The sequence below is a fragment of the Pongo abelii genome, chromosome 4 (genome assembly GCF_028885655.2).
Source record: "Pongo abelii isolate AG06213 chromosome 4, NHGRI_mPonAbe1-v2.0_pri, whole genome shotgun sequence".
NCBI classification, from domain to species: Eukaryota; Metazoa; Chordata; class Mammalia; order Primates; family Hominidae; genus Pongo; species Pongo abelii.
In genome coordinates, this window is record NC_071989.2 from 140835701 (window position 1) to 140857738 (window position 22038).

The window sequence follows — 22038 nt, forward strand, 5'->3', positions numbered from 1 at the left end:
GTGAGCCTGGAGTTGGACCACTGGCCAGGCGCTGGGATGCTAGTGCCTGGACTGAGTGTGCACAGACGCCCCTCAGGCAGAGCCACAGCGGGCGCTGAACCTCCTGGTGAAGTTCACCGCAGTAACCAGAGCTCAGTGGGAGGGGCTGGCCTATCAGCACCTGTCCTGTGTGCTTTTTGAAAAGAGCAGGGTCTACCTTCTGTCAACTGAAGTCCTGCCAGCTGCATGGCATGAGATGAGGGACAAGGTGGCACGTGAACAAAGTTGACATTTTGGAGGCTGTTAGGCTCAGAGCCAACCCTGGGCTCCGTGTAGTGCCATGACTCATGGATTCAGGCCCATCTTGGAAATTGCTCTGGGCGTAGAGCTCTCATTTCTGATAGTCCAAGTGCAGATATTGGGGTTCCCCTAATTGGCCCAAATGGTGGCCTGCACCAACCAGCGACCAGAGTGCTGTCTGAATCTAGAATAACAGGAAGAACACGCCTCCAGCAGCGTAGGAGAGTTCCCCATGCAGTGTGCTTCCCATTCTTACCAGCAGTTGGTATCTTCTGTCTTTTTCACATTGGCCGTCTAAGTCTCATAAAGAGACTCCTCTCCTTCCACTGAGCCTGCATCCCAGCCTCTCCCCTTTCTTCAGGGACCTCTCCCCAGCAATTACGCCCTTCCATTCTCTCAACCAGGGAATCTTCAAACTCTTCTTCTCCACTGGCTCCTGCTGTGCTCCTGTCTCCATCACCTGTATAATGCTTCCTGCCATCCTGCCTTCCCTGTGGAGAACAGCCATGCTGTCTGCTTCTTACAGCCAAGATTCTGGAAAGAAATGTCTCCTTTTTCCTCGTCATCAACCACTCATTTATTCAGCAAGTGTTTCTTTTACACTTGCCTGTGCTGCGCATGGCGGCAATGCAGCAGTGAACAAAACCACCAGCCCTGCTCTCATGCAGCTTATAATCAAGTAGGGAGACAGACATAAATGATTAATAGATGCTCCTATAATGGCGGTTGTGAGGTGTGCTGCCGCAGCCCAGCCACACACGCCCATTCCCTTCTCTGCACATGTACATGTCTGCTCGTCCTTCCCACCTGAACTCATGTACCACCTCACTTATGCCCCTTCCCAATGCCGCACCTACACAACAGGGTGCCCCGCTGTGCCCACAGCAGCCCTTGGGCATAACTGTTCCCCACAGAGGCTGAACCCCGAGGGCAGAGTCCAGGCCACACTCACCTCGGAGCCCCCTGCCTGGCACAGAGCCCAGCCCAGCAGAGGTGCTCAGAAGATGAATGAAAGTCCCTGCTGAGATTCATCCAATCTGTTTGTGAACATCTCTGGCATCCAAGAATTCATGGCTTTCTTTTTCTTTAGAGAGCCTTTGTTTCTTTTTGCCATTATACACTATATTTGGGTTAGGGCACAACAATGTGAATATACTTAATACTGAACTCTACACTTGAAAATGGTTAAGATGGTAAAGTTTTAAGTTATGTGTATTTTGCCACAATTTTTCAAAATGCAGGCATAGGTACAAAGAAGGGAAAAAAGGGGGCAAGGTCCATTTTATTGAGAAATAAAGAACAAAGGGTTCAATTCAGAGAGGATTGGATTTTAAAACGTAATTTAGATTAGGGAAATGCAAATGAAAACCATAATAAGTAAGATACCACTTCACATCTGTTAGGATGGCTATTTTAAAACAACAAAAACAACCTGAAAATAAGTGTTGGCAAGGATGTGAAGAAATAGATACCCTTGTGCATTGCTACTGGGAACGTAAAATCATGCAGCCTTTATTGAAAACAATGTAGTGGTTCCTCAAAAACTTAGTTATCATATGATCCAGCAGTTCCACTTCTAGGAATATACCCAAAAGAATTGAAAGCAGGGACTCGAAGTGATATTTGTACACCAATGTTTGTAGCAGTATTATTCACAATAGCCAAAAGGTGGAAACAACCCAGATGTCCATGACAAGATGAGTGGATAAACAAAATATGGTGAATACATACAATGGAACATAATTCAGCTTTAAAAAGGAATGAAATTCTGGTACATGTTATAACATAGATGAACCTTAAAAACATTATGCTAAGTGAAATAAGCCAGACACAGAAGGAAAAATACCAGATGATCCCACTTATATGAGGTACCTAGAATAGTGAAATTCATAGAGACAGAAAGTAGAAGGATGGTTGCCAGGGGCTGGAAGGAGGAAGAACAGGGAGATATTGCTTAGTGGATGCAGAGTTTATGTTGAGGGTGATGAAAAAGTTCTGGAGATGGATGGTGGTGATGGCTGCACAACAATGAGAATGTACTTCATACTATGGAACTCTGCACTTAAAAATGGTTAAAATGGACGTAGACATTTTGTCTATTTTGCCATAACAAGAAAGTAATTTGGGTGTATTTTAGAGATTTTAGAAAATACTGTAAGCACAAGAGGAAAAAAATTAAAATCATTCACAATCACCAGGTAGAGACAACGACTGTTGAAAGATCAGTGTGTATCTTTTCATTCTCGTTCTCTCTCTCAAAAAAGTGTGTGTGTGTGTGTGTGTGTGTCTTCAGAGGTCACACTGGACTTTCAGGAAAGGTTCCCCTCTCTGCTGCTTCCCTGCTGGAGCCATGGAGAGCAAGTCTATCCCTGTTCCACAGGTCAATCCTTTGAACAATTTCTCATGGCTGAGTTCACTCCCCTGCACCTCCAGGGTTGCACTTCTCTGAAAATACTCATTTCTTTTATGTGTCTAAAAACATGGCACCCACGACCCAATAATATGTTGGAAGGGGTTGGAGAGAAACGCGAGTGCCTCTCACACCTTCTCACACACTACACGTCTTAGCGATGGCCAAGTGAGCGTGTTGGCTCTCTGGACTCCTCAGTCTGTTGGTCTGGGCTGCGCTAGGCTCAGGCTCCCTGCCTCCCCTGCAACCTTGATCCCCTTGCTTCTTGAACCTGATGCCGGGCCTCACATTCTCCGTTGATTCTAGCTCTTAAATCCTGCTTCTCCAGCTTGTCAGGAGGCTGTGCCCTCATGCCCCAAAGAGCAGATCTGCCCTCTCCACTGAGAGGGAAGGAGTGAAGGTCCCACAGCCTCTGACCCCTGCTGGGCCCAAGAGAGGAACAGCTGCTTGCTTTATTTCTCGTGGGAGAAGTGTCTCAGGCACCCCTCTTTGTCTCAGGCACCCCTCTGCCCTGTACAGCAGCAAGTCAGCAGGAATGAGCTGAGCCGCCCAAGTAGTGGCTCCCTCCACTATGGGGCCTCTGTGGTCCTGGGGGCTGTCCTGCCTCCACTGCCATAGGCCTGGCCCCAGAGCATGCTGCAGCGGTCACAACCTATGGAGGTGCCCCCAGACCCCCATATTTGGGCCCAACTACAGCCTCCTTCCCCAGCTTTGCCACCTGGCTTGGGAGCCAGGGCACCACCAGCTTCGTTGGCAGGGAGAGGTGAAGAAAGAGGCCATGGCCACTCAAGTGACTGAAGCTCATGTTCGTGCACACCAATTCGAGAGGGACAGCACGTTCATTTACCTCCAAATCCAGCCACAGACACATGGCCCTTTTCTCTTGGCTCTGGGGCCTCCACAGAAGGGTTTTTTTAAGGTTGCAACCAGGACCTTTATAGCCCAGTCCTGAGAAGATTATCTTTTTATTGCAACTTTGATTAATGATTGATCAAAAACTGATACTAGAAACACTGAAGAACAAATTTGCTGTAGACATTAGGAAAGGTCTACATCTGGCAGGCCTGGAGACCTTCCCACCCTCTCCCCCCACAGTCAAACCAGGGCAAAGGTACATTGGAAGACCCAACCCCTACACACTCTTACACGTGCACTCACACACATACACTGAGGGGAAAGAAAGATTTAATTGTCCTTAAATCCTCTTGGATTAGGCTATAAATTGCAAATAAATGGAGCAACAGACAGAGCAAAAGCACATAAGGTCCTTTAATAGAATTTCTCTATCTTATTCTGTTTCTATGAATGCCTGTTACAAATTAGCAGCTTAAAGGGAAACCTGGAGTGTGGGAGAGACCCTTGTGTGAAGTCCACAGCCTGGGTTTCCTACAGACCTCAGGTCCCAGAGAACATCTAAGATGCCTCCAACACCAGATGGAGGAGGGCAGGAGATGCTGCACAGAGAAGCAGCACTTCCCGAGCATCTGTGGCAGGAAGTGACTTGGAGAGGATGAGGCCGTGCCTCAGGTGTGCTCTGGCTGTTCTGATGGTCTCTGAGGCCACGACTGCCATGGTGAGGTCCATAGGCTGCATCAGAATCACCAAAGGGCCCAAACGTACGGCCTCAGAGCCTGGAGAGCCAGGAATCTGCATTGCAACAACTCCCTGCTCAGTGGGTTCTACCAGTCCAGTACCCGCCCTCTGAGGGCGCCCAGGGAGCAGGTTGTGTGCTGGCTGGAACACTTTTTCCTGCCCCTCAGCTCCTCTATGATGCCCTGAGGCACAGGCAGTGGAAAGCTGGCAGAGCTGCTTCTAAATTGAAACTGGAAATTACAGTTTCATTTTCCAGTTTCACTTGCACCGCCTAGTGTTGGGGTTTCTTTTCCACAAGGAGAGTTCCCCAGGGAGAAAGAAGCAGGAGCGGGAGCAGGGGAGCATGTTGGGGGAAGGCAATGAGGGTGTCCTGCGTGCAGCAGGGCATGGAGGGGCCCCAGCGCTGCACTTGCTTCCTTTAAGCCTGGCCCGCTTGGTGTCAGCCCCAGGGGTGGTTTCCTCTCTAGGAAAAGCTAATGTCATGCTTATGCTGAAAAACTCTTTTCAGAAGTATTTTAGGAGGGGCCCTGTCTCTCGGTTAATCTGGGCCATTTCATACCGGCTGTGCTCACCCAGGCACAAACACTGAAAGCAACAGCTGGCAAAGGCATCGCTTGGTAGCAGCTTGGAAGACACCACCAAAGAAGCTCTCATGGAAGCGGCAGATTTCCTGAAGTGACTGGAATGCGGGGAAGGAGGGCAGTCAGGGAGAGCCGAGAACCAGCCCCCCTGCCAACTCCACCCCATTCCTCTCCTCACCTGAAATGTCTCATCCTTAGGAACAGCTGCCCTAACCCCCTAATCCCACACACTCCTTTGTAGGTTAAGACCCCTGAAGTTGCACCCTCTCGTAGGAGCTATGTTTTTCAGAGATCAGTGTGATTATTTGCCTAATGTCTGCCTCCCTCAGGGAAGTAAAGTCTGTGACGCGTGGACCTGGTCTGTGTTGTTCACTGTGCGTCCACAGTGCCTGGGTAGTGCCTGGCATGCAGGAAGTACATACAAAAAATATGTGTTCATGAGTGAGGGCAGGCCTGAAGAGCCCAAGAGAAGGACAGTGCTCCAGCAAGGGGTCTGCATCGGGCTCCCCAGTGTCTGGACTGCATCCCAGCCCCTCCGAGCAACTTCAGGGGAGGATTCTGTGGACAGATGCCCCCAGCTTTTCCGCCCACAGCTCCTACCCCCAGCCTGAGGAATGCTTTGACTGTCCCCAGTGTGTGCAGGCAGTGGGGAGGTGATAGGGGGAGGTGTCCCACATGGCACACTTTCCCTAGCCCTTGCTTTGCCCCCCTTACCTACATAAATGGGCTTCACAGCCTCTTCCAGATAGGCAGGGCACTGACTGAGCTCCGTGGACCACACCTAAAAAGAAAGGGAGACAAGCTGGCACTGGGGCATGACAGTGTTTTTGTTTGTTTGTTTGTTTTTTGAGACGGAGTTTCACTCTTGTTGCCCAGGCTGGAGTGCAACAGCGCGATCTCAGCTCATTGCAACCTCTGCCTCCTGGGTTCAAGTAATTCTCCTGCCTCAGCCTCCCAAGTAGCTGGGACTGCAGGCGTGCACCACCACACACAGCCAATTTTTGTGTTTTTAGTAGAGACGGGGTTTCTCCATGTTGGTCAGGCTAGTCTCGAACTCCCAACCTCAGGTGATCCGCCCACCTCAGCCTCCCAAAGTGCTGGGATTACAGGCATGAGCCACCGCGCCGGGCCAACAGTGGTTTTTAAAGGGGGAGGGCAGATGAAGGACATTGGACCATCCTCTGGGAGGAGATGTGGACTGAGGAAGCAACGCTGACCTCAGGCCCCACACCACCCTTTCACCTCAGCCTCACTTTCTCATCGATAAATGGAACTCGTTCTTGTGTATGTGCCACAGAGGCAATGTAGCAGAAGAGACTAGGGCAGACTTTGGAACTCAGCCATCTGGGAGAAAATCCCAGTTATGTGATGACCTTGAGCCAATGACTGAATTTCTCTTTGTCTCATTTTCTCTTCTGTAAAATGGGGTCAATTACAGTGAATTCTGTGAATTCATTCATGTCCCTGACACATGGTGTGAGCTCAGTCATTACCTTTGCCAGGGTTGCGAGGATCTAATGAGATGGCAGATGTGAGCACAGCAACCAGACCCGAAGGTGCTGTATGAATGGGAGGGAGCAGTGAGTATTATTTGGGAAATATTGAAGACACAACTTCCCTCCCACATTTGTCTGGGGTGGAGCAACAGTTTTACTTATTTAATGTTAAGCTGGAAGATGCACCAAAGGGAGGTGAAAAACTGAAACCGCCAACCGTTTGAGCTCCAGGCTGCACCGAAGTGGTGTGGCTGGTGCAGATGGTGAGAGCCCCAGTGCAGGCCCACTTCCTCCGTGAGTGCCACGCACCTTCCTCAAGCTAGCCGGCTTCCCAAGGCTGCAGGAAGTGGGGCCAGGAACAGGCCCTCTGGCTGTGTTGGGGGAGGCCTGGGCTGGGGGTTGGCAGCTGCTGGGTGTGAACGGAAGCCTTGGAGGTCCTTGAAGGTCCTGGGGCCGCCTGCCCAGCAGCCCCTGCCCTCTCCCTGTCCAGGCCTGCCCAGGACTAGCTTGTAGCAGACTCTTCTTGTAGCCTAGGCTCTTGCCTCTTGCAGTAGTGAGCCACTGTACAAAAGGCATCCAGCGGAGGGAGGCAGGCTGGAGAGGAGGACAGCCGAATCTTTTCTCAAAGGAAATGCAGTTGTGGTTTTGAGATGTTCATATTTCACATCTGTGGTTGGCGTTTCCCAGGGTTCTCAGAGGTGAATGCAGGGTCAGCCCCATGTCACCAAATAAGGCTCACAGTGACCTTAGCAACAAGCTTTGCTGCCCATTGGCTGTCACTGCTGCCGCCTGCCAATGCGGCCTCCTGAAGGCCAGCACTGATGCTGAGCTGAAACTTTTGCATGTGCCAAGATCCAGCTGCCTCTGTCAGAAATCACCGCCCTTGGAAGCAGCCACAGATAGGTAGAGAGCTCCGGACAAAGGTGGACAAGGTCGGTGGGAGGACTGTCCAGGTGCCCATGTTTCAGAGTCCACCTGGCCAGCATTCCATTCTCACACAGCACCAAACCAGCACCTTGGTGGCCTGGTCCCAGCTTGCCAGGACAACCCCCCATTCCACCCTGTCAACCTTGGACTCTATAATGGTCATCATTTCATAGCTCTGCTCATTTTAGTTCCACTGGGTTCTCCCTTGTGCTTGGCACTTGACTAAGCTCCTTCTACACATTACGTCTTTTACCTCTCTCAACAACCCCGTGAGCCAGTTAGCCCCATTTTACAAGTGCAGAAACTGATGCCAAAGGAAGTCAGTAATGGCCCAGGTGACTGCACCACTAGTAAGTGGGGAAGTCAGAATTTAAACCCAATTTAAACAGGCCTAGATCCCATGCTATTAACCGTTGCACTGTATTGACAGACAATGTCTGTGCAGCTCAGTGTCTTCATTCTGTGACATGGGGATGACAGTACTGTACCTCACAGGGTTGGGGTGAGCATTGTGTGGAGTGACTTATGTCCAGAAGCACACCTTTGCACCAGTGGCCTTGGCACCCCCAAGGCATGCTCCACAAACAGCTTGCACATTCCTTTCTCGCAGCGTGTGCTGCTGAAACATTGAGGTTTGTGGACCGGACTTCTCTGTAGCCCTTGTATTTGGTTTTCACTTCCTCTTTCTTGACCTCCTCCCACCCTCCACCCAACTGCAAGGTAGGGAGGCTACTGAGGGGCCAGCCTGTGGGTTCCAGAGGGCACAGGGCTATCTGGGATGGAGGGGACAGGGTTCTGAAGACAGAAGGTGGGAAGGTCACACTGTAAGGGCAGACATACCCCATTTCTTCTACCTAAACAACTGGGTGTGATACCACTGTTTCCCTGAGAAACACTTTCAGGATTAAAAAGTATATAAGTAAAGAAAAAAAAGCATATAAATGATCTGGTAAAGATGAAAACATGGCTGATCTGAAGGTAGTGAATTATCTCAATTGATTTCACAGTCAATTACAGATCGAACTCCTTGTTCTACTCTTTTCCCCCTTCTCACTACTGCCCTTGACTAGTCTTTTTTGTTGTTGTTTTTTGTTTTTTGTGTTTTTTTTGAGATGGAGTCTCGCTCTGTCACCCAGGCTGGAGCGCAGTGGCACAATCTCAGCTCACTGCAAGCTCTGCCTCCCGGGTTCACGCCATTCTCCTGCCTCAGCCTCCCAAGTAGCTGGGACTACAGGTGCCTGCCACCACGCCCGGATAATTTTTTGTATTTTTAGTAGAGATGGGGTTTCACCGTGTTAGCCAGGATGGTTTCAGTCTCCCGACCTCGTGATCCGCCCGCCTCGGCCTCCCTAAGTGTTGGGATTACAGGTGTGAGCCACCGCGCCCAGCGACTAGTCTTTAAAAAAACGAATAATATAAATTTTTTTAAAAGATGAAAACATATATATACCCTGTAACCCAAGAGTCCTACTCCTCAGAATCTTCTCTAACCACACTCTTACCCATGTGCACCAGAATATCCACACAGCACCAGAAAATGTCCAAATGACCATCAACAGTGGAGAGTACAAATAAATTGTGCAGCGTTCCTAGAGTGAAATGAACTACAGCGACTTGCAATAACTGTAATATTGTCATATTTGATAATAATACTGTAATAACGAATGACTCATCAATGAATAAAACCTACAAAAGAATGCATACAGTATAATTCCTTTTAGCAAAAATCTAACAGCTGGCAAACTGAACTGTATTGTTAAGGATACATGCAGAGGAGGTCAAACTACAAAAAGCACAGAATTATTACAAATGTCTATTTACTTATGCACAAGGGAGGGTTGGGGTTGTGATTAGTAGGGGAACATGTAGGTGCTTTGGGGGTGCTAGTATTGTTTTCTCTCTTTAACTTTGGGAGATTACCCTGGATTATTGGGTAGAAAGTGGGGTGGGTGAGCCCAATGTAATCACAAGCATTCTTAAATGGAGAAGAGAGAGGCAGAAGGGTCAGAAGCAGAAGCAGAGAGATTGCAATATATGAAAGACCTGGCCAGCCAGTGCTGGCTTTGAAGGTGGAGGAAGAGGCCACAGGCCAAGGAATGCAGGCAGCCTCTAAAAGCTGGAAAGGGGAAGAAAGGAAAGAGATTCTCTACTAGAACCCCCAGGAAGGAATGCAGCCCTGCTGACACCTTCAGTTTAGCCCAGTGAGACCTGTTTTGGACTTCTGACCTACAGAACTATAAGAAAAGAAATTTGTGTTGTTTTAAGCCCCTAAGTTTATGTTAATTTATTAGAGCAGCAACAGGAAGCTGATCCACTGGGAAACCATCTGGGATATGCAGCTGCCCAAAATCCCTGCTCGTGGTTAGATTCAGCCTTACAAGGCTCCCAGCCCCTCTGCGAAAGACTCCATTCCCTCTTGGAGAAGCTCAAACTCTAGAGCCCTGGGCAGGGAATGGGCCTTCATGGCATGGGGGCGATCAAGAAGGATGCCCCCCAGGACAGTGCCTCTGCTGGACATTTCTACAGAAAATAGTATATCCCTCAGTGGCGTGAGAAGATCCAATAGGGTCACCACACTCCACAACTGCAGGGGACGCCGTTCACATTTTAGTCTATGTAGCCTCTGGTGGCCAAAGATTAAATGAGAACACTTTTGCTGTGTGACCTGAAGTTCATGGTCAGTAAATTGTAGCTATTGTTATGCACGACTTAGGGGGAAGCAGGGGTCACTGCAGAGCAGCAGTGGTTTTATAGAGATTCGCTTTATGATTATTTGTTAAACTGAACATATATTCTGTGTATTTTTCTGCATAATTATTGTTTCACAATTTTTAAAAAGCATATACGCACAAGAATCTTCTCTAGCCCCAAACAGCACAGTGAATGGACAGGGCAGCAGATGAGCTCTGCCCCACGCCGGCCCTGTTTCAGAACAGCACTCCAGAGTGCTGCACTGCTTGCTGAACCACAGCTGTTACTGCAGATTGAGGAGCCTCAGAGGGAACAGAAGATAAAGATCATTATGGAATTTAGGATTGCAGGACATTCTTTGACATTTCGTAACAGCCAGGGAAGATCAACTGTGGTCAGGGAAACAGGGGCAGGAAGAAACCATGGCCAAGGCCTGTCTGGCAGGACTTGAAGGGGCAGAGGGACCCCTGCAAATGACCCTGCCTGGGACCCAGCCCCAATTGGCCCCTGTATAGCACTGATTCAGCTGGGGCTTTTATCCCAGGATACCCTCTTCAGGGATGCCTGTATTTGTTGATTATCTGCCATATGCCTGGTCACTGCAGAATACAAGGAAGAAAATAGCCTTCAGCAGAGGCGGAGACAGGAGCCTACAGGATGCACAGTAAGGAGTCCAAGGCTCAGGATGAGGCTTTCCTGACTTTCTCCCTTAGGGGACTGACGTTCTCTAGTGGTACAGACCTTGTTTTATTCATCCTTATGTCCCTAACCTGGAATGGGCCCAGGGTGACAGTTATAATAAGTGTTTGTCAAGTGAGCAAGCGTGTGGAGTGTGCACTGTAGAGAGTAAGGTCTCTGTAGGATCCTGCTGGAGAGGCAGCCCACTGGGCTCACCACTTCTCCAGAGGAGGGACTGGTCCTTTGCCAGACAGCCCTGCCAGCTGGAGCAGGCTTCCTCAGGGGTGCCTAGAGCTGTTGACCACGGCTGTTGCCCACTGGCCCCTCTTGGGAAGAGCAACCTGTCAGGTGTTAAAGACGGTCTTCGTTTCTCTTCTCCAAGCTAAACATGACTAGTTTCCATCTCACCATCTTCTGGCCCTCAGCAGACTGGTTATCCAGTCTGGAGAGGCAACAATAGTATCCAGATGTGATCTGAACAGACAGAACCATGGATGCAGACGGAAAATTCAGGTTTGTGTGCTTCAGCAGTCAGTATATGCAAGTTGTAATGGGGACAGTGGCTGGCATGGCCTCCAGCACTGTGGGAAGGATCAGGGTGTCTGCCCATCATTTTTCTCTCTTTGATACACACTGTTTACATAGACACTGTTTTGGTGTAAAACCCTACATTGTAGCTCTTGTCAACAGTGTTATGTTTCTCCTCAACTGTCCTGGAAACTCCCTGAGGTGGCTGGCTTGTAGGCACTCCGTACCTGTTAGCTAGTATTATTTATTTATTGTTTTATTATTTGAATGGACAATCATTCATGTCATTTAATGAGCATGGGCTATGTGCCAGAAACCACCAGGTGCCAGAATACAATGCTGAACTACAGTAGACCTGTCCCTGGGCCCCAGAGCTCTCAGACACGCTAGGAAGACTTGTTGATTTCATGATAAACCTTGATTGAACTCATGATTAACATCTTCACCACCAGATGTCATTGAGTGCTCTCTGTGTGTTCAACTTCAGAACATACCCTTCCTGCCCTCAGAGGCTGGAATGTGAGAGTCATTAAGGGAGACACCATTGTGGGAGTGAGAAAATCCTGGACTTGGAGGGAACTGACTAGGGATCACCTCCCAGCTCTGCCATGGACCCACTGTGTGACCATGGGCAAGTTACTTGACCTCTCTGAGCCTCAGTTATCTTATCAGTGAAATTGGGTTAATAATATATCTCTCAGTGGCACAGGAGGATCACATAGGGTCACCACACTCCACAACTCCAGGAGATGCTGTTAACATTTTAGTCTATGGATCCTCTGGTGGCCTAAGATTTAAATGAGAGCACTTTTGCTATGTGACCTGAAGTTGATGTCAATAAGTTATAGCTATTGTTATGTACGACGTAAGCAGGGGTCACTGCAGGCTAGCAGGCTGACACAATTTGGCCAGGCTTTGTTCTTCAAGGAAGGGCAGGGCTCTGAGAAGTGCAGACTGTGATGCAGGTGAAGGCCAGGAGGCAGGGACTCGCAGGGCAGGTCTGGAAGGAGCGAGGCTGGTGAGGGAAGTGGTCAGCAACCTCAAGGTATGAGTAAGGCGCTTGCCCTTCTCTCCAGACACAGAGGAGTCACTGGAAGCTGGGCAAAGAGCTGGGATGGATGAGACCAAGGCGAATACTTTACTTATTAAGCTGCAAAGGACCCTAGGGAGCATCTTGTGCAGCATCTTGTCTTACCAGGCAAACAAAGGCCAGGGAGGGAAAGTAGTGAGTCTCCAGGGTCACACAGCAAGGACCAGGGCCCGGGCCAAGACTCCCACCCCTGCAGAACCCAGCTCAAATAATTCCTTGAGCCCAGTGTGTGGCTCCACAAAAGAAAGTTCCCGGAACTTTTCGTATTTATTTATATATTTTTTTCTGATTATAAAAGTAATTATAGGCCAGTCAAGGTGGCTCACACCTATAATCCCAGTACTTTGGGAAGCCGAGGCAGGAGGATTACGTGAGCTCAGGAGTTTGAGACCAGCATGGACAACATGGCGAAATCCTGTCTCTACAAAAAATTAGCTGGGCATGGTGGTACGCACCTGTAGTCACAGCTTCTCCAGAGGCTGAGGCGGGAGGATCACTTGAGCCTGTGAGGTCGAGACTATAGTAAGCCGAGATTGCACCACTGCGCTCCAGCCTGGTCAACAGAGTGAGATTTTGTCTCAAAAAATAAATAAGTAAAAGTAATTATAGGTCATCACAGAACATTTTTAAACTATAGAAATATAAAAAATATATAATCACCTGTAATCCCACCATCCAAAGATAATCACCTTTAGTATTGTGATGTATTCCCTCCATCTGTATTCCACAAAAAAATTATATATTAATTAGATTTGAATGGTGTATAGTTTCACGTCCCCCTTTTCCTCTGTAAAATTGTGCTTCATGAGAAGGAGGGATTGTTTTTAATGTAGAAGAAACTAGAAAACCTTTTTCTTAAAAAAAAAAAAAAAAAAAAAGCAAAGCCCCACAGTCTGCAGTGGTTGGAGGACATCCTGTGGGGCTGCACGGTGGCTCTGTTGCACATCCGGTGTGAGCTGCAGGGCGGTGGCAGTGGCTGGGTCCTTTTCTCCCCTGGCCAGGCTACACCCTCCTGCCTATGGGTAAGAGAGTTTTGAAGCATCTGCGCTCACCCCTTCCTCCCTAACACAGGATGCTGTGATCATTCACCCTATCAAAAGGCATGTGGGGTTGTGATCGTTACTGTTTCCATCTCAAGTTGTGCAGCACAATGTTTTCTCGTGTGTTATCTCACCTGAGACTCACACACCCTGTGAGACAGATAAGACAAATGATGTTATACCCATTTTACAGATGAAGAAACTGAGGCTACAAAAGGTCTCGTGGCTTATTTGAGGCCACATAGCTAGTAAGTGGCAGAGCAGGGACTTTATGCAGATCTGGCTGGCATCCAGTAACTATTTTTTTCCTCTATACTTTTTTTTCCAGTAGTCCTAGCTTTTCCAGAGCTAAACTGAGTCCCCTTAGTATCCCCTTAGTAAGGCCAAGGACTGAGAGTGTTATGAGTATTGTGGATGTGTGGAGGGGCCATGCAACTCCTTCCTGGGAGTCTTAAGCCAAGCCCTGTGGTCTCTGACTAGCTGACCTAGGTGGCCTGACCTCAGGGAAGCCCCTCCACGACCACTCAGAGCCAGCACCTCAGCTCACTGAGGTTTGGGGAGGGGGCTCAAAGAGGCAGCTGCTTCCTATAGAGAGGTCCAGCAGAGGCACTATCCTGGGGGGCATCCTTCTTGACCCCCTCCATGCCATGGAGGCCCATTCCCTGCCCAGGGCTTTAGAGTCTGAGCTTCTCCCAGAGGGAATGGAGTCTTTTGCAGAGAGGCTGTAGAGCCTTGTGAGGCTGAGTCCAACCCACATGCAGGGATTTTGGGCAGCTGCATCCCCCAAATGGTTTCCCAGTGGATCAGTTTCCTACTGCTGCTCTAACAAATTATCATAAACAGGGGCTTAAAAGAACACAATTTTTTTTTTTTTTTTTTTTTTTTTTGGATACAGGGTCTTGCTCTGTCACTCAGGCTGGAGTGCAGTGGCTCAATCTTGACTCACTGCAACCTCTCCCTCCTGGGCTCAGGCCATCCTCCTACCTCAGCCTCCCAAGTAGCCAGGACTAAAGGCAAGTGCTACCACACCTGGCTAATTTTTTGTATACTTTATAGAGACAGGGTCTCACTATGTTGCCCTGGCTGGTCTCAAACTCCTGGGCACAAGCAATCTGCCTGCCTCAGCCTCCCAAAGTGCTAGGATTACAGGTGTGACCCACTGCACCTGGCCCCAGTTTCTTTTCTTATAGTTCTGTAGTCAGAAGTCCAAAACAGGTCTCACTGGGCTAAACTCAAGGTGTCAACAGAGCTGCATTTCTTCCTGGGGGCTCTAGTGGGAATCCCTTTCCTTCCTTTCCCTTTCCAGCTTTTAGAGGCTGCCTGCATTCGTTGGCCTGCAGCCCCTTCCTCCACTTTCAAAGCCAGCACTGGCTGGTCAGGTTTTTCACGATGCGATCTCTGTGGTTCTGACCCTTCTGCCTCCTCCTCCTTCATTTAAGAACCCTTGTGATTACACTGGGCCCACACCAATAATCCAGGGTAATCTCTCTATTTGCAAGTGAGCTGGTTAGCAACCTTAATTCCATCTGCAGTTTTAATTCCTCTTTGCCATGTAGCAACATATTCATAGGCTCATGCATTGGGACGTGGACCTCTTTATTCCACTGTGGACCAATACTCTGCCTTCCACACCTAGCCTCTCTTCTGAGTTTTCCAAGGGCCCCCCATCCTCAGGCATCCTCAGGCATCCTCAGGCATAGACAGCGGGCTGGGCCAGACCACAGTCAGGATGTTCCCGCCACTATCAGTGAGGTCCTTTCTGCCCAAGTCCCCTCCCACCTGCCTGCTCCTCTTTCAGCTCGGTCTGTCCTGGATTCCTCTTCCTTCATCCTCTGCTCCCAGTCTTAGGTAGAGAAGAGCTGAGCAGGAAGTGCCAGGGGGTGTGGAGATGGAGGAGGGGGAAGGTAAGGCCTGAGGCACCAGGACTCTGGGAGCCCAGGGAGCTGAGGCCTTTCAATCCAGACACCCTGCACTTCTCCGGCTCTGGGGCCTCTGGGGACCACACACTCAGCTCCAGGGCTGGAGGGGTGGCCAGCCAAGTATTGGAACCCTTCTACTTGTACATCCCTAGCTGCCCTTGACAGCCGTAGTTCACCTGGCCCTTTTCTGGGGTGATGACAGACTGTCTGCCTTCATTTATTCCCTTTCCCCTGTCCCTCCCTAGGCCTCAGGCTGGAACTTTCAGGAGCTTCCACGGGAGGCAAGGCCCCAGCCAGGCCTCTGTCCCTGGGCTGCTTGGTGTGGGCATGGGGGATCCAGAACCCCAGTAGGAGGGCAGATGGGGAGCACAGGGCAGGAGGGGCTGGACAAAGCCTTTGGCCCTCAGGGAGGGTGACCAACTGGCCCTGGTTTGCCTGGGACTTTCCCAGTTTTAGCACTGAAAGTCCCAAATCCTGGGAAACTCCTCAGTCCTAAGCAAACTGGAACAGTTGGTCAGCCTATCTCCAAGCCTTTTGCACCTCCTAATCTACTCTAGATCACCTCTGCAGCCTGCACAGCCGGGCCTTTGGACTCCTGGATGCTAGAGAGACCTGGGTGCTGAGGAGGGGCCCCGAGCCAGTACCAGGAAAGGATAAACTCCTGCTTGCAGCATTCCCAGCAGAGGCATCGCTTGTGGACACCGTGTCTGTGTCTGTATATGGCAGAGCTCCCAGATATATGCACAAGGGAGTGAAAAAATGTGTTTGCACCCCAGTCTCTAAAAATTCAACAGCCTGGTTACTTCTGGGTGGTATATTGCAGGTGGCTTTAATGCGTGTTATTTGCTCATCTGGATTTCTTACTCTTTGCACAATTAAACCATGTTCCTTTTACTTATGTACATTTTTAATAAAGTTGTGAATGACTCAGCCTTCTATCTCCAGTCCTGCTGAAAGACAAGCAGTCATGCTGCATGTCGTGCACACATCGGCCCTTGTTCTGGGGACTTTGACCTTGGCTGCTGGTTGGTCATGGCCTGTTCTGCCCAGGGCTCTACTGCAGGGGCAGGGTTGGTTATTCCTCTGTGCCCTTTTTGCCTCTCGGCCTGCCTGCTCCTCTGGACCCCAGAGTCTAGCCTGGTTCCCCCAGGGGAGGGACTCAGAAAGTGCTACTATAGAGAGATGCTAACTACATCTCTGCTGAGCAGCAGCAGCAGGAGTTGCTCTGAAGTGCCAATCCTGGCTGAACACTGTGAGAATATGGAAGAGATGAGCTGCTTGCCCCTGGGGAGCTTCCAGTCTGGTTGGTGAGATTGGATACCCTGCAGACCCTGTGGGGACTGGCAGACAGGAAGGGACAGGCCCTAGAGGGTGAGGCCTTGCCTGTGAGGGCTGTCACCGGTCAGAGAAGGGAGGGCCCCAGGGCTCCACTGTACACGTCTTAGGATGGCCAAAGACCAAAAATGGGGTCCTCTTCAGTGACCTGAGGCAGGCCCCACAAGCTTGGGGGTAGATGGTCTCCTGTGCCCAGAACTCTGGCTGCTCGCCACCTATGACAGAAGAATGGTGATGAATACTCACCAGGCTGTTCCAAGTCTCGGAAAGTTGGACACCCCTTCAGGTCCTCCTCCCTGTCCCACCCCACCCCACCCCTACCCCATATGGGAATGCCAGGCTGTAGCCTTCGCTGTGACCCATCCCAACTCCAGCTCCTCTCCCCATCCCAACAAGCCAAGCAGGAGCACTTGGAGGGGAGTCCTGGGTCCCCAGCAGAAACAGCCCTCCACTGCCTCCACAATCAGGTCATCAGCCCCTGCCCCAGTCCACTGTTGCCCTAGTGTGGCCAACATGATAGGACTTTTTGTAATTCTGGCCTAATGGTTCCCACATCCCCAAACACCAACTCCATGTCCATATGCCTCCCTTGTTACACAAAGTCAGCTTTCTCTGAGAAACCAGAGAAGCACATGATCCCCGCCACACCTCTCCCAGGGCCTCCCTCCTGATCTGAGATCCTGGGTATATCCCATGGCCTCTCTGAGCCAAAGTGTAGCTGAGTTGTGTGGGTTTTTTTTTTTTTTTTTTTTTTTAACCACTGTGTAAGAACTCACTATTTGGGCCCCAATTCTGGACAAATTCCAGATTGACAGTGTGAGGGAGAGGTGGTAGCAGAACTGGACACCCCCACAACCTTGTTGCTTTGAAGGAAAGAAGGAGGGCAGAAAGAGGAGGGGACCCAGCCAATCCAAGGCATTTGGCCCGAAATGGATGCGAAGACCTCACCCAGGCTGCTCCTCTGGGCTGGCACAGGAGGGCAGGGGAGGGCCTTCCCTAAAGGAAGCCTGCAGGTGACTCCCAGCCTGATGTAGGGCAGCAACTGGCCAGCTGCCAGAGGTGCCAGGTGTTCTCAGGGATCAAGAAACCAAGAATTAGACCCACCAGAGCCATAGGTTCTGACCCGAGCCTGGTGGCTGGGAATGAGGATGCATCTGTGCATGGTCCTGAGTCTCACAGTCAGCCACCCAGGGTCCAGATCTCTGAGGAACTGCAGGACCCAACAGAGGGTCTGGTTTAAAGAACAGGAGGCTAGGTTGTCTTGCTGAGATAGAAACATGGCTAAAAAGTCCTCTTTGATCCTGGGAGCTGAGATAAGGCCTAGCAGGCCAGAGTCCCGTTTGCTCCAAACAGGCCTGGTGTGGCCAAGCTGCCCCCTGCACTGAGGCCATATTACAAGCCTGTGTCTCGGCCCCCTGGGGCCCCACCCTTCGAAACTGCAGGTGGCCTCCATGGCATAGGTGGGGCAAACCCTACCCTGTTGGGGCCGTGGGGCCTGTAGCGGCAGAGCCATGTTGCCAGGGGTGTTGGAAGGTGTGTGTGCTGGGGGAAGGGAGGAGAGCTGAAGGCAGGGCAGCACAGCAGCTGCAGCTTTTGCCACCTTCCCTCAGCATCCACAAGTGCTTGCTTGGCATAAGGCGCTTGGGCCCTGCCCCTTGCTAGCTCTCCCCAGCTTCTTGTGCAGGCCTCCGTGTTCTTCTCTCAGGCAGCCTGATACAGAACCAACCTGGATTCTGGGCACAGATAGATGTGGTTTGGAACCAAGGCTCCATACTGATTAGGTGGTGAGAGTTGGTTTCCTGGTCTGTGAACAAGGGCTGTGGTGGGGTGCCAGTGCTGTGGTGCACATGTAGTGCTTGGCACAGCACCCAGCACAAAGTGAGCACTCAAGGCCTGTGTTGCCATTATCCAGCCAGACTTTGAGGTCTTTTCCAGTTCTGCTCATTTGTGAGCTTGTGGGATCATCTCCTTGGGTGAGGAATGGTGGGCTGGACGTCTGCCTCCCCTCTTTCATTCAGTCCCCATGTCCTTGCTCCATAGCCTCCAGTATCTCCCCAGCTGAAGTTTCACTCAGCACAGACTCTGCAGGCCTGTGTCTTACCACTGAGCCAGCAGAGGTGGACTTCTGTAACTCCTCACCCTGAGAAAACCAACATAAATGGGTCTCTTGAGAGCTGCCTGGAGCTAGGAAAACTATGTGGCCAGCCAGCTATACCCTTCTGAGGCCTTCGACTTGGCCCCACAAGGGAGCTCCGGATGATAAAGCCAAGCTCCACCCTGCCAAGTACTTTCACCCCTGGAAAAGGAGGGCACCAGCTTCCCCTTCTCCCACCCCGGGCCTCCTTCCTCTGTGACAGCCAGCAGAACTGGGGAAAGGTTAGTGAGTTCTGATGAATTGGACGATTAGTTGTGCCCAAGTTAAGGAACAGCATTACATCCGACAGAGACGAAAGCTTTCTATAGGGTCACTGTATTAGCCCTGGGTGCTCCAACAGGACTGCCTGGAGGACATCTGTACCCCCTTTCTCCTCCAAGTATAAAGGCAGAGTTTTGGATCTGTACACAGTGTGAAAGACCAAGGTCTCTTTCAGAGAATGACAACCTGGCTGTTTCCCAGCCCCACCAACCAGGAGACATCACTCCTAGAGAAAAAAACTCCACTTCCCAGGGCTACCCCAGGATTTCAGTTCCCACTTTGGCAGGCCCCACTGGAGACTTCCAGAAAAATCAGAGAAAGCTCTTTCCTTTGGAGTTGTAATGGTCACAACACCCTGCACACAGTGCACTGAGAGATGTTGAAAGCTGAAACACCATGAAGGGGTGGTTTGCATATTAGCTTCTAGCTTTCTTCCTATTGCCAAGTGAGCTGAATGAATAAACCAGCCCAATGAAAGTGACACCTTTGGAGTTAAGGCAAGGAAACCCATGACTAACCACAAATGCCCTCAAATGTCTGTAAACGTGGCCCAACATGAGAAATCTAGCTGGTGTGGCTGAGCACCACTTTTGTCAGTTTACCCCAGTGGAAAGTGGTCCTTGATGATAGTTATCTCATCACAACCCCAACAAAACAGATCTTTCAACAACCTCCTAGCTCCCTCAACCTAGAATTTCCACCATTAGTGCTTATACTGAAACTCTTGAGAATGACCCACAGAAGCACTGTCAGGTCCTTAGAATGATCTAATTATTAAGCACAAACTTGGTTCAGATCTCACTAATACTGCTCTGTTTCAGGCATTGTTTGGTTAATGACTCGGTAGTGTCAGCTGCCATCACCTTTAGGTGAGCTGTCAGACCTTATTTAGTTTCTTTTCCTAGGAAAAGGCTGAAGTCTTGGTAGGATGTGATGGGACAGCTCTCCATCCTGAAAGGTCTGGTTCTATCCCACACTACTCCAGGCTTGGTCCCTAGGACCCAGCTCCGTTGTGATGGGGGCCTGGAGAGAGTTTTGAGGTCCCTCCCTGGAGATTCCAAGCAATTGCTACCAATCATTTAGGACTCCTGGGATCAGAGGGGATGGGGAAGTTGAGGACTCCATCTTGGTTGTGGAGATTGGAAGCTGATGGACATAATTCCTCTCTCTTTTTGGTAATTTACAAGCAATTAACTTTGCTTTTAGAACTTGAGAGATTTCCACTGCTGCCTAAGACTTCACATACCCACTACCTACCCTCCATCAGGGATTAGATTGAAGGGCAGGAGAAAGAGAAGTTAGAGCGGCTGCTTGTTCTGGGTGGTGTCACTTTCCTCCCATCAGTCCACTCTGCCTTGCTCTGCACCGCCTGCCATCACCCACTAGGAGACCCCAGATGGAAGCCACAGGTGGCTAGCCACCTCAATCCAAATCTTAAAAAGGGCTGGTCCCTGAAGGAGCTGGAAAAGTCCATCCTGTCTATCCCTCTGTTCCCAAGTGAAACTATTCTTGAGAAATCCAAGTGGAGCTTCCAAGTGGAACTTCTTTTTTTTTTTTTTTTTTTTTGAGACAGAGTCTCGCTCTGTTGCCCAGGCTAGAGTGCAGTGGCGCTCACTGCAACCTCCACCTCCCGGGTTCAAGTGATTGTCCTGCCTCAGCCTCCCTAGTAGCCGGAATTACAGGCATGCACCACCACGCCTGGTTAGTTTTTTGTTTTTTAGTAGAGACAGGGTTTCACCATGTTGCCCAGCTTGGTTTCAAACTCCTGAACTCAGGCAATCCACCCGCCTCGGCCTCCCAAAGTGCCAAGATTACAAGTGTGAGCCACCGCGCTCGGCCCAAGGGGAGCTTCTGACAAGCAAGGCCTGGGATGGGGGCCTGTCCAGGCATCCACATATAGAATATTTACCCAGCAGGAGTCCACCTGCCACTCACACAGCATCTCCAAGATCAGGGACCAGTACTTCCCGAGCTTGACAGAGAATGAATGTGTCAGACTGACCTCTGCCCATTTTGTAGTTTTCTCATCATTTTCTCACTCAGTCTTCCCTTTTCAAGGGCCCACACTCTTCCAGAGGGCTGGGCCTAGTGAGCGGGGTCACAGTCCATATGGTTTCTGGGACTGAGAATGTGGAAGATGTGTCCATAGAGCTTTTGTTTCCTAAGCAACGTATTACTGCCATGATTCCATTCCCTAGACGATGCTGGTGATGCAAGCTGGCTTCTCTTGGCCAGCCTACCTACTGCTGGGTAGTGTTTATGCCCCATGGCCAGACACTGAAGAGGGAGACAGGAAAAGCGCATATCCAGACCTTCCACCCTCAGAGATTCCTGTAACTTGGGCTTATCTGAAGGGGGCATTGTCATATGTCAGGGGTTCCCAAACTACAGTCTTCAGAAACACTGTTTACCCTCCATAGAGGTTGTGTGCATCAGCCCAGGCAGAATCCCGCTTCATGTAAGGTCAGTTTTCCTAAAGCACGTGTGCATGGACCTGTCTCATGCTACACTGCAAGGCTGGTATTCAGCACCAATAGTTATTGTTGGCTGCTAAAATAGCAAACTACTCAAAATGGCAGGTAAATATCCCCAAGCCCCTATCCCCAGTGTCCTCCCACTACTCAAACCCCTCTCCCTCAGATCTGCCCCCAGTCCAGTATCTACCTGCACTGTTCAATATGGTAACCACTGACCACATGTGACTATTTACATACAGTTTATTAAATGCAATTAAAAGTTCAATTCCTCATCGCACTGGCCACATTTCAAGTTCTTAGTTGGCACATGTGGCTAGTGCCAGTGCCTACTGTATTGAACGGTACAGACAGAGCATTCCATCACTCTAGAAACTGGATGGCAAGTGCTACCCAGCACAGCAGCCGTGAGGACCTTTCTTGGGCTGCTGACTGTTCTGTCTGTGACTGTGTCATGTCAACTGACTTTTTGGAGCAGCATCTGCGTGTTAGCAGGACACATCACCTATGGCACATGCCTCAAAACCTAACACTCCTTGGGCCCCAGGAGCCCAGAATCAACTGACAGCCATGGTGATAGT

The 22038-nt window shown here is 50.0% G+C and overlaps 1 protein-coding gene and 1 long non-coding RNA gene across 4 annotated transcripts in view; one reads left to right on the top strand and one right to left on the bottom strand.

Moving 5' to 3' along the window:
* LOC100456824 (uncharacterized protein IRF1-AS1) overlaps positions 1-16162 on the top strand; it is a 65410-nt gene extending 49248 nt beyond the window's left edge. The window contains exon 4 of one of the 2 annotated variants that reach the window (XM_054555929.2): positions 684-1114. In XM_054555929.2, coding sequence (XP_054411904.1) covers positions 684-976 — 293 coding nt within the window. In that variant the 3' untranslated portion in view covers positions 977-1114. Of the gene's footprint in view, positions 1-683; positions 1115-15789 lie in introns of those variants that run through there. The other variant, XM_009241032.4, reaches the window with a different exon arrangement.
* On the bottom strand, positions 3941-15812 carry LOC129059533 (uncharacterized). 2 transcript variants are annotated; one of them, XR_010140023.1, is made up of 4 exons: positions 12934-15812; positions 12729-12826; positions 5578-5644; positions 3941-4961 (listed from the first exon to the last, which is right to left on the bottom strand). It is a non-coding gene; the product is annotated as an uncharacterized LOC129059533 (long non-coding RNA). The 2 variants fall into 2 exon arrangements; XR_008525509.2 differs by having other exon boundaries at positions 12729-15812.
* Positions 16163-22038: the final 5876 nt, after the last annotated feature.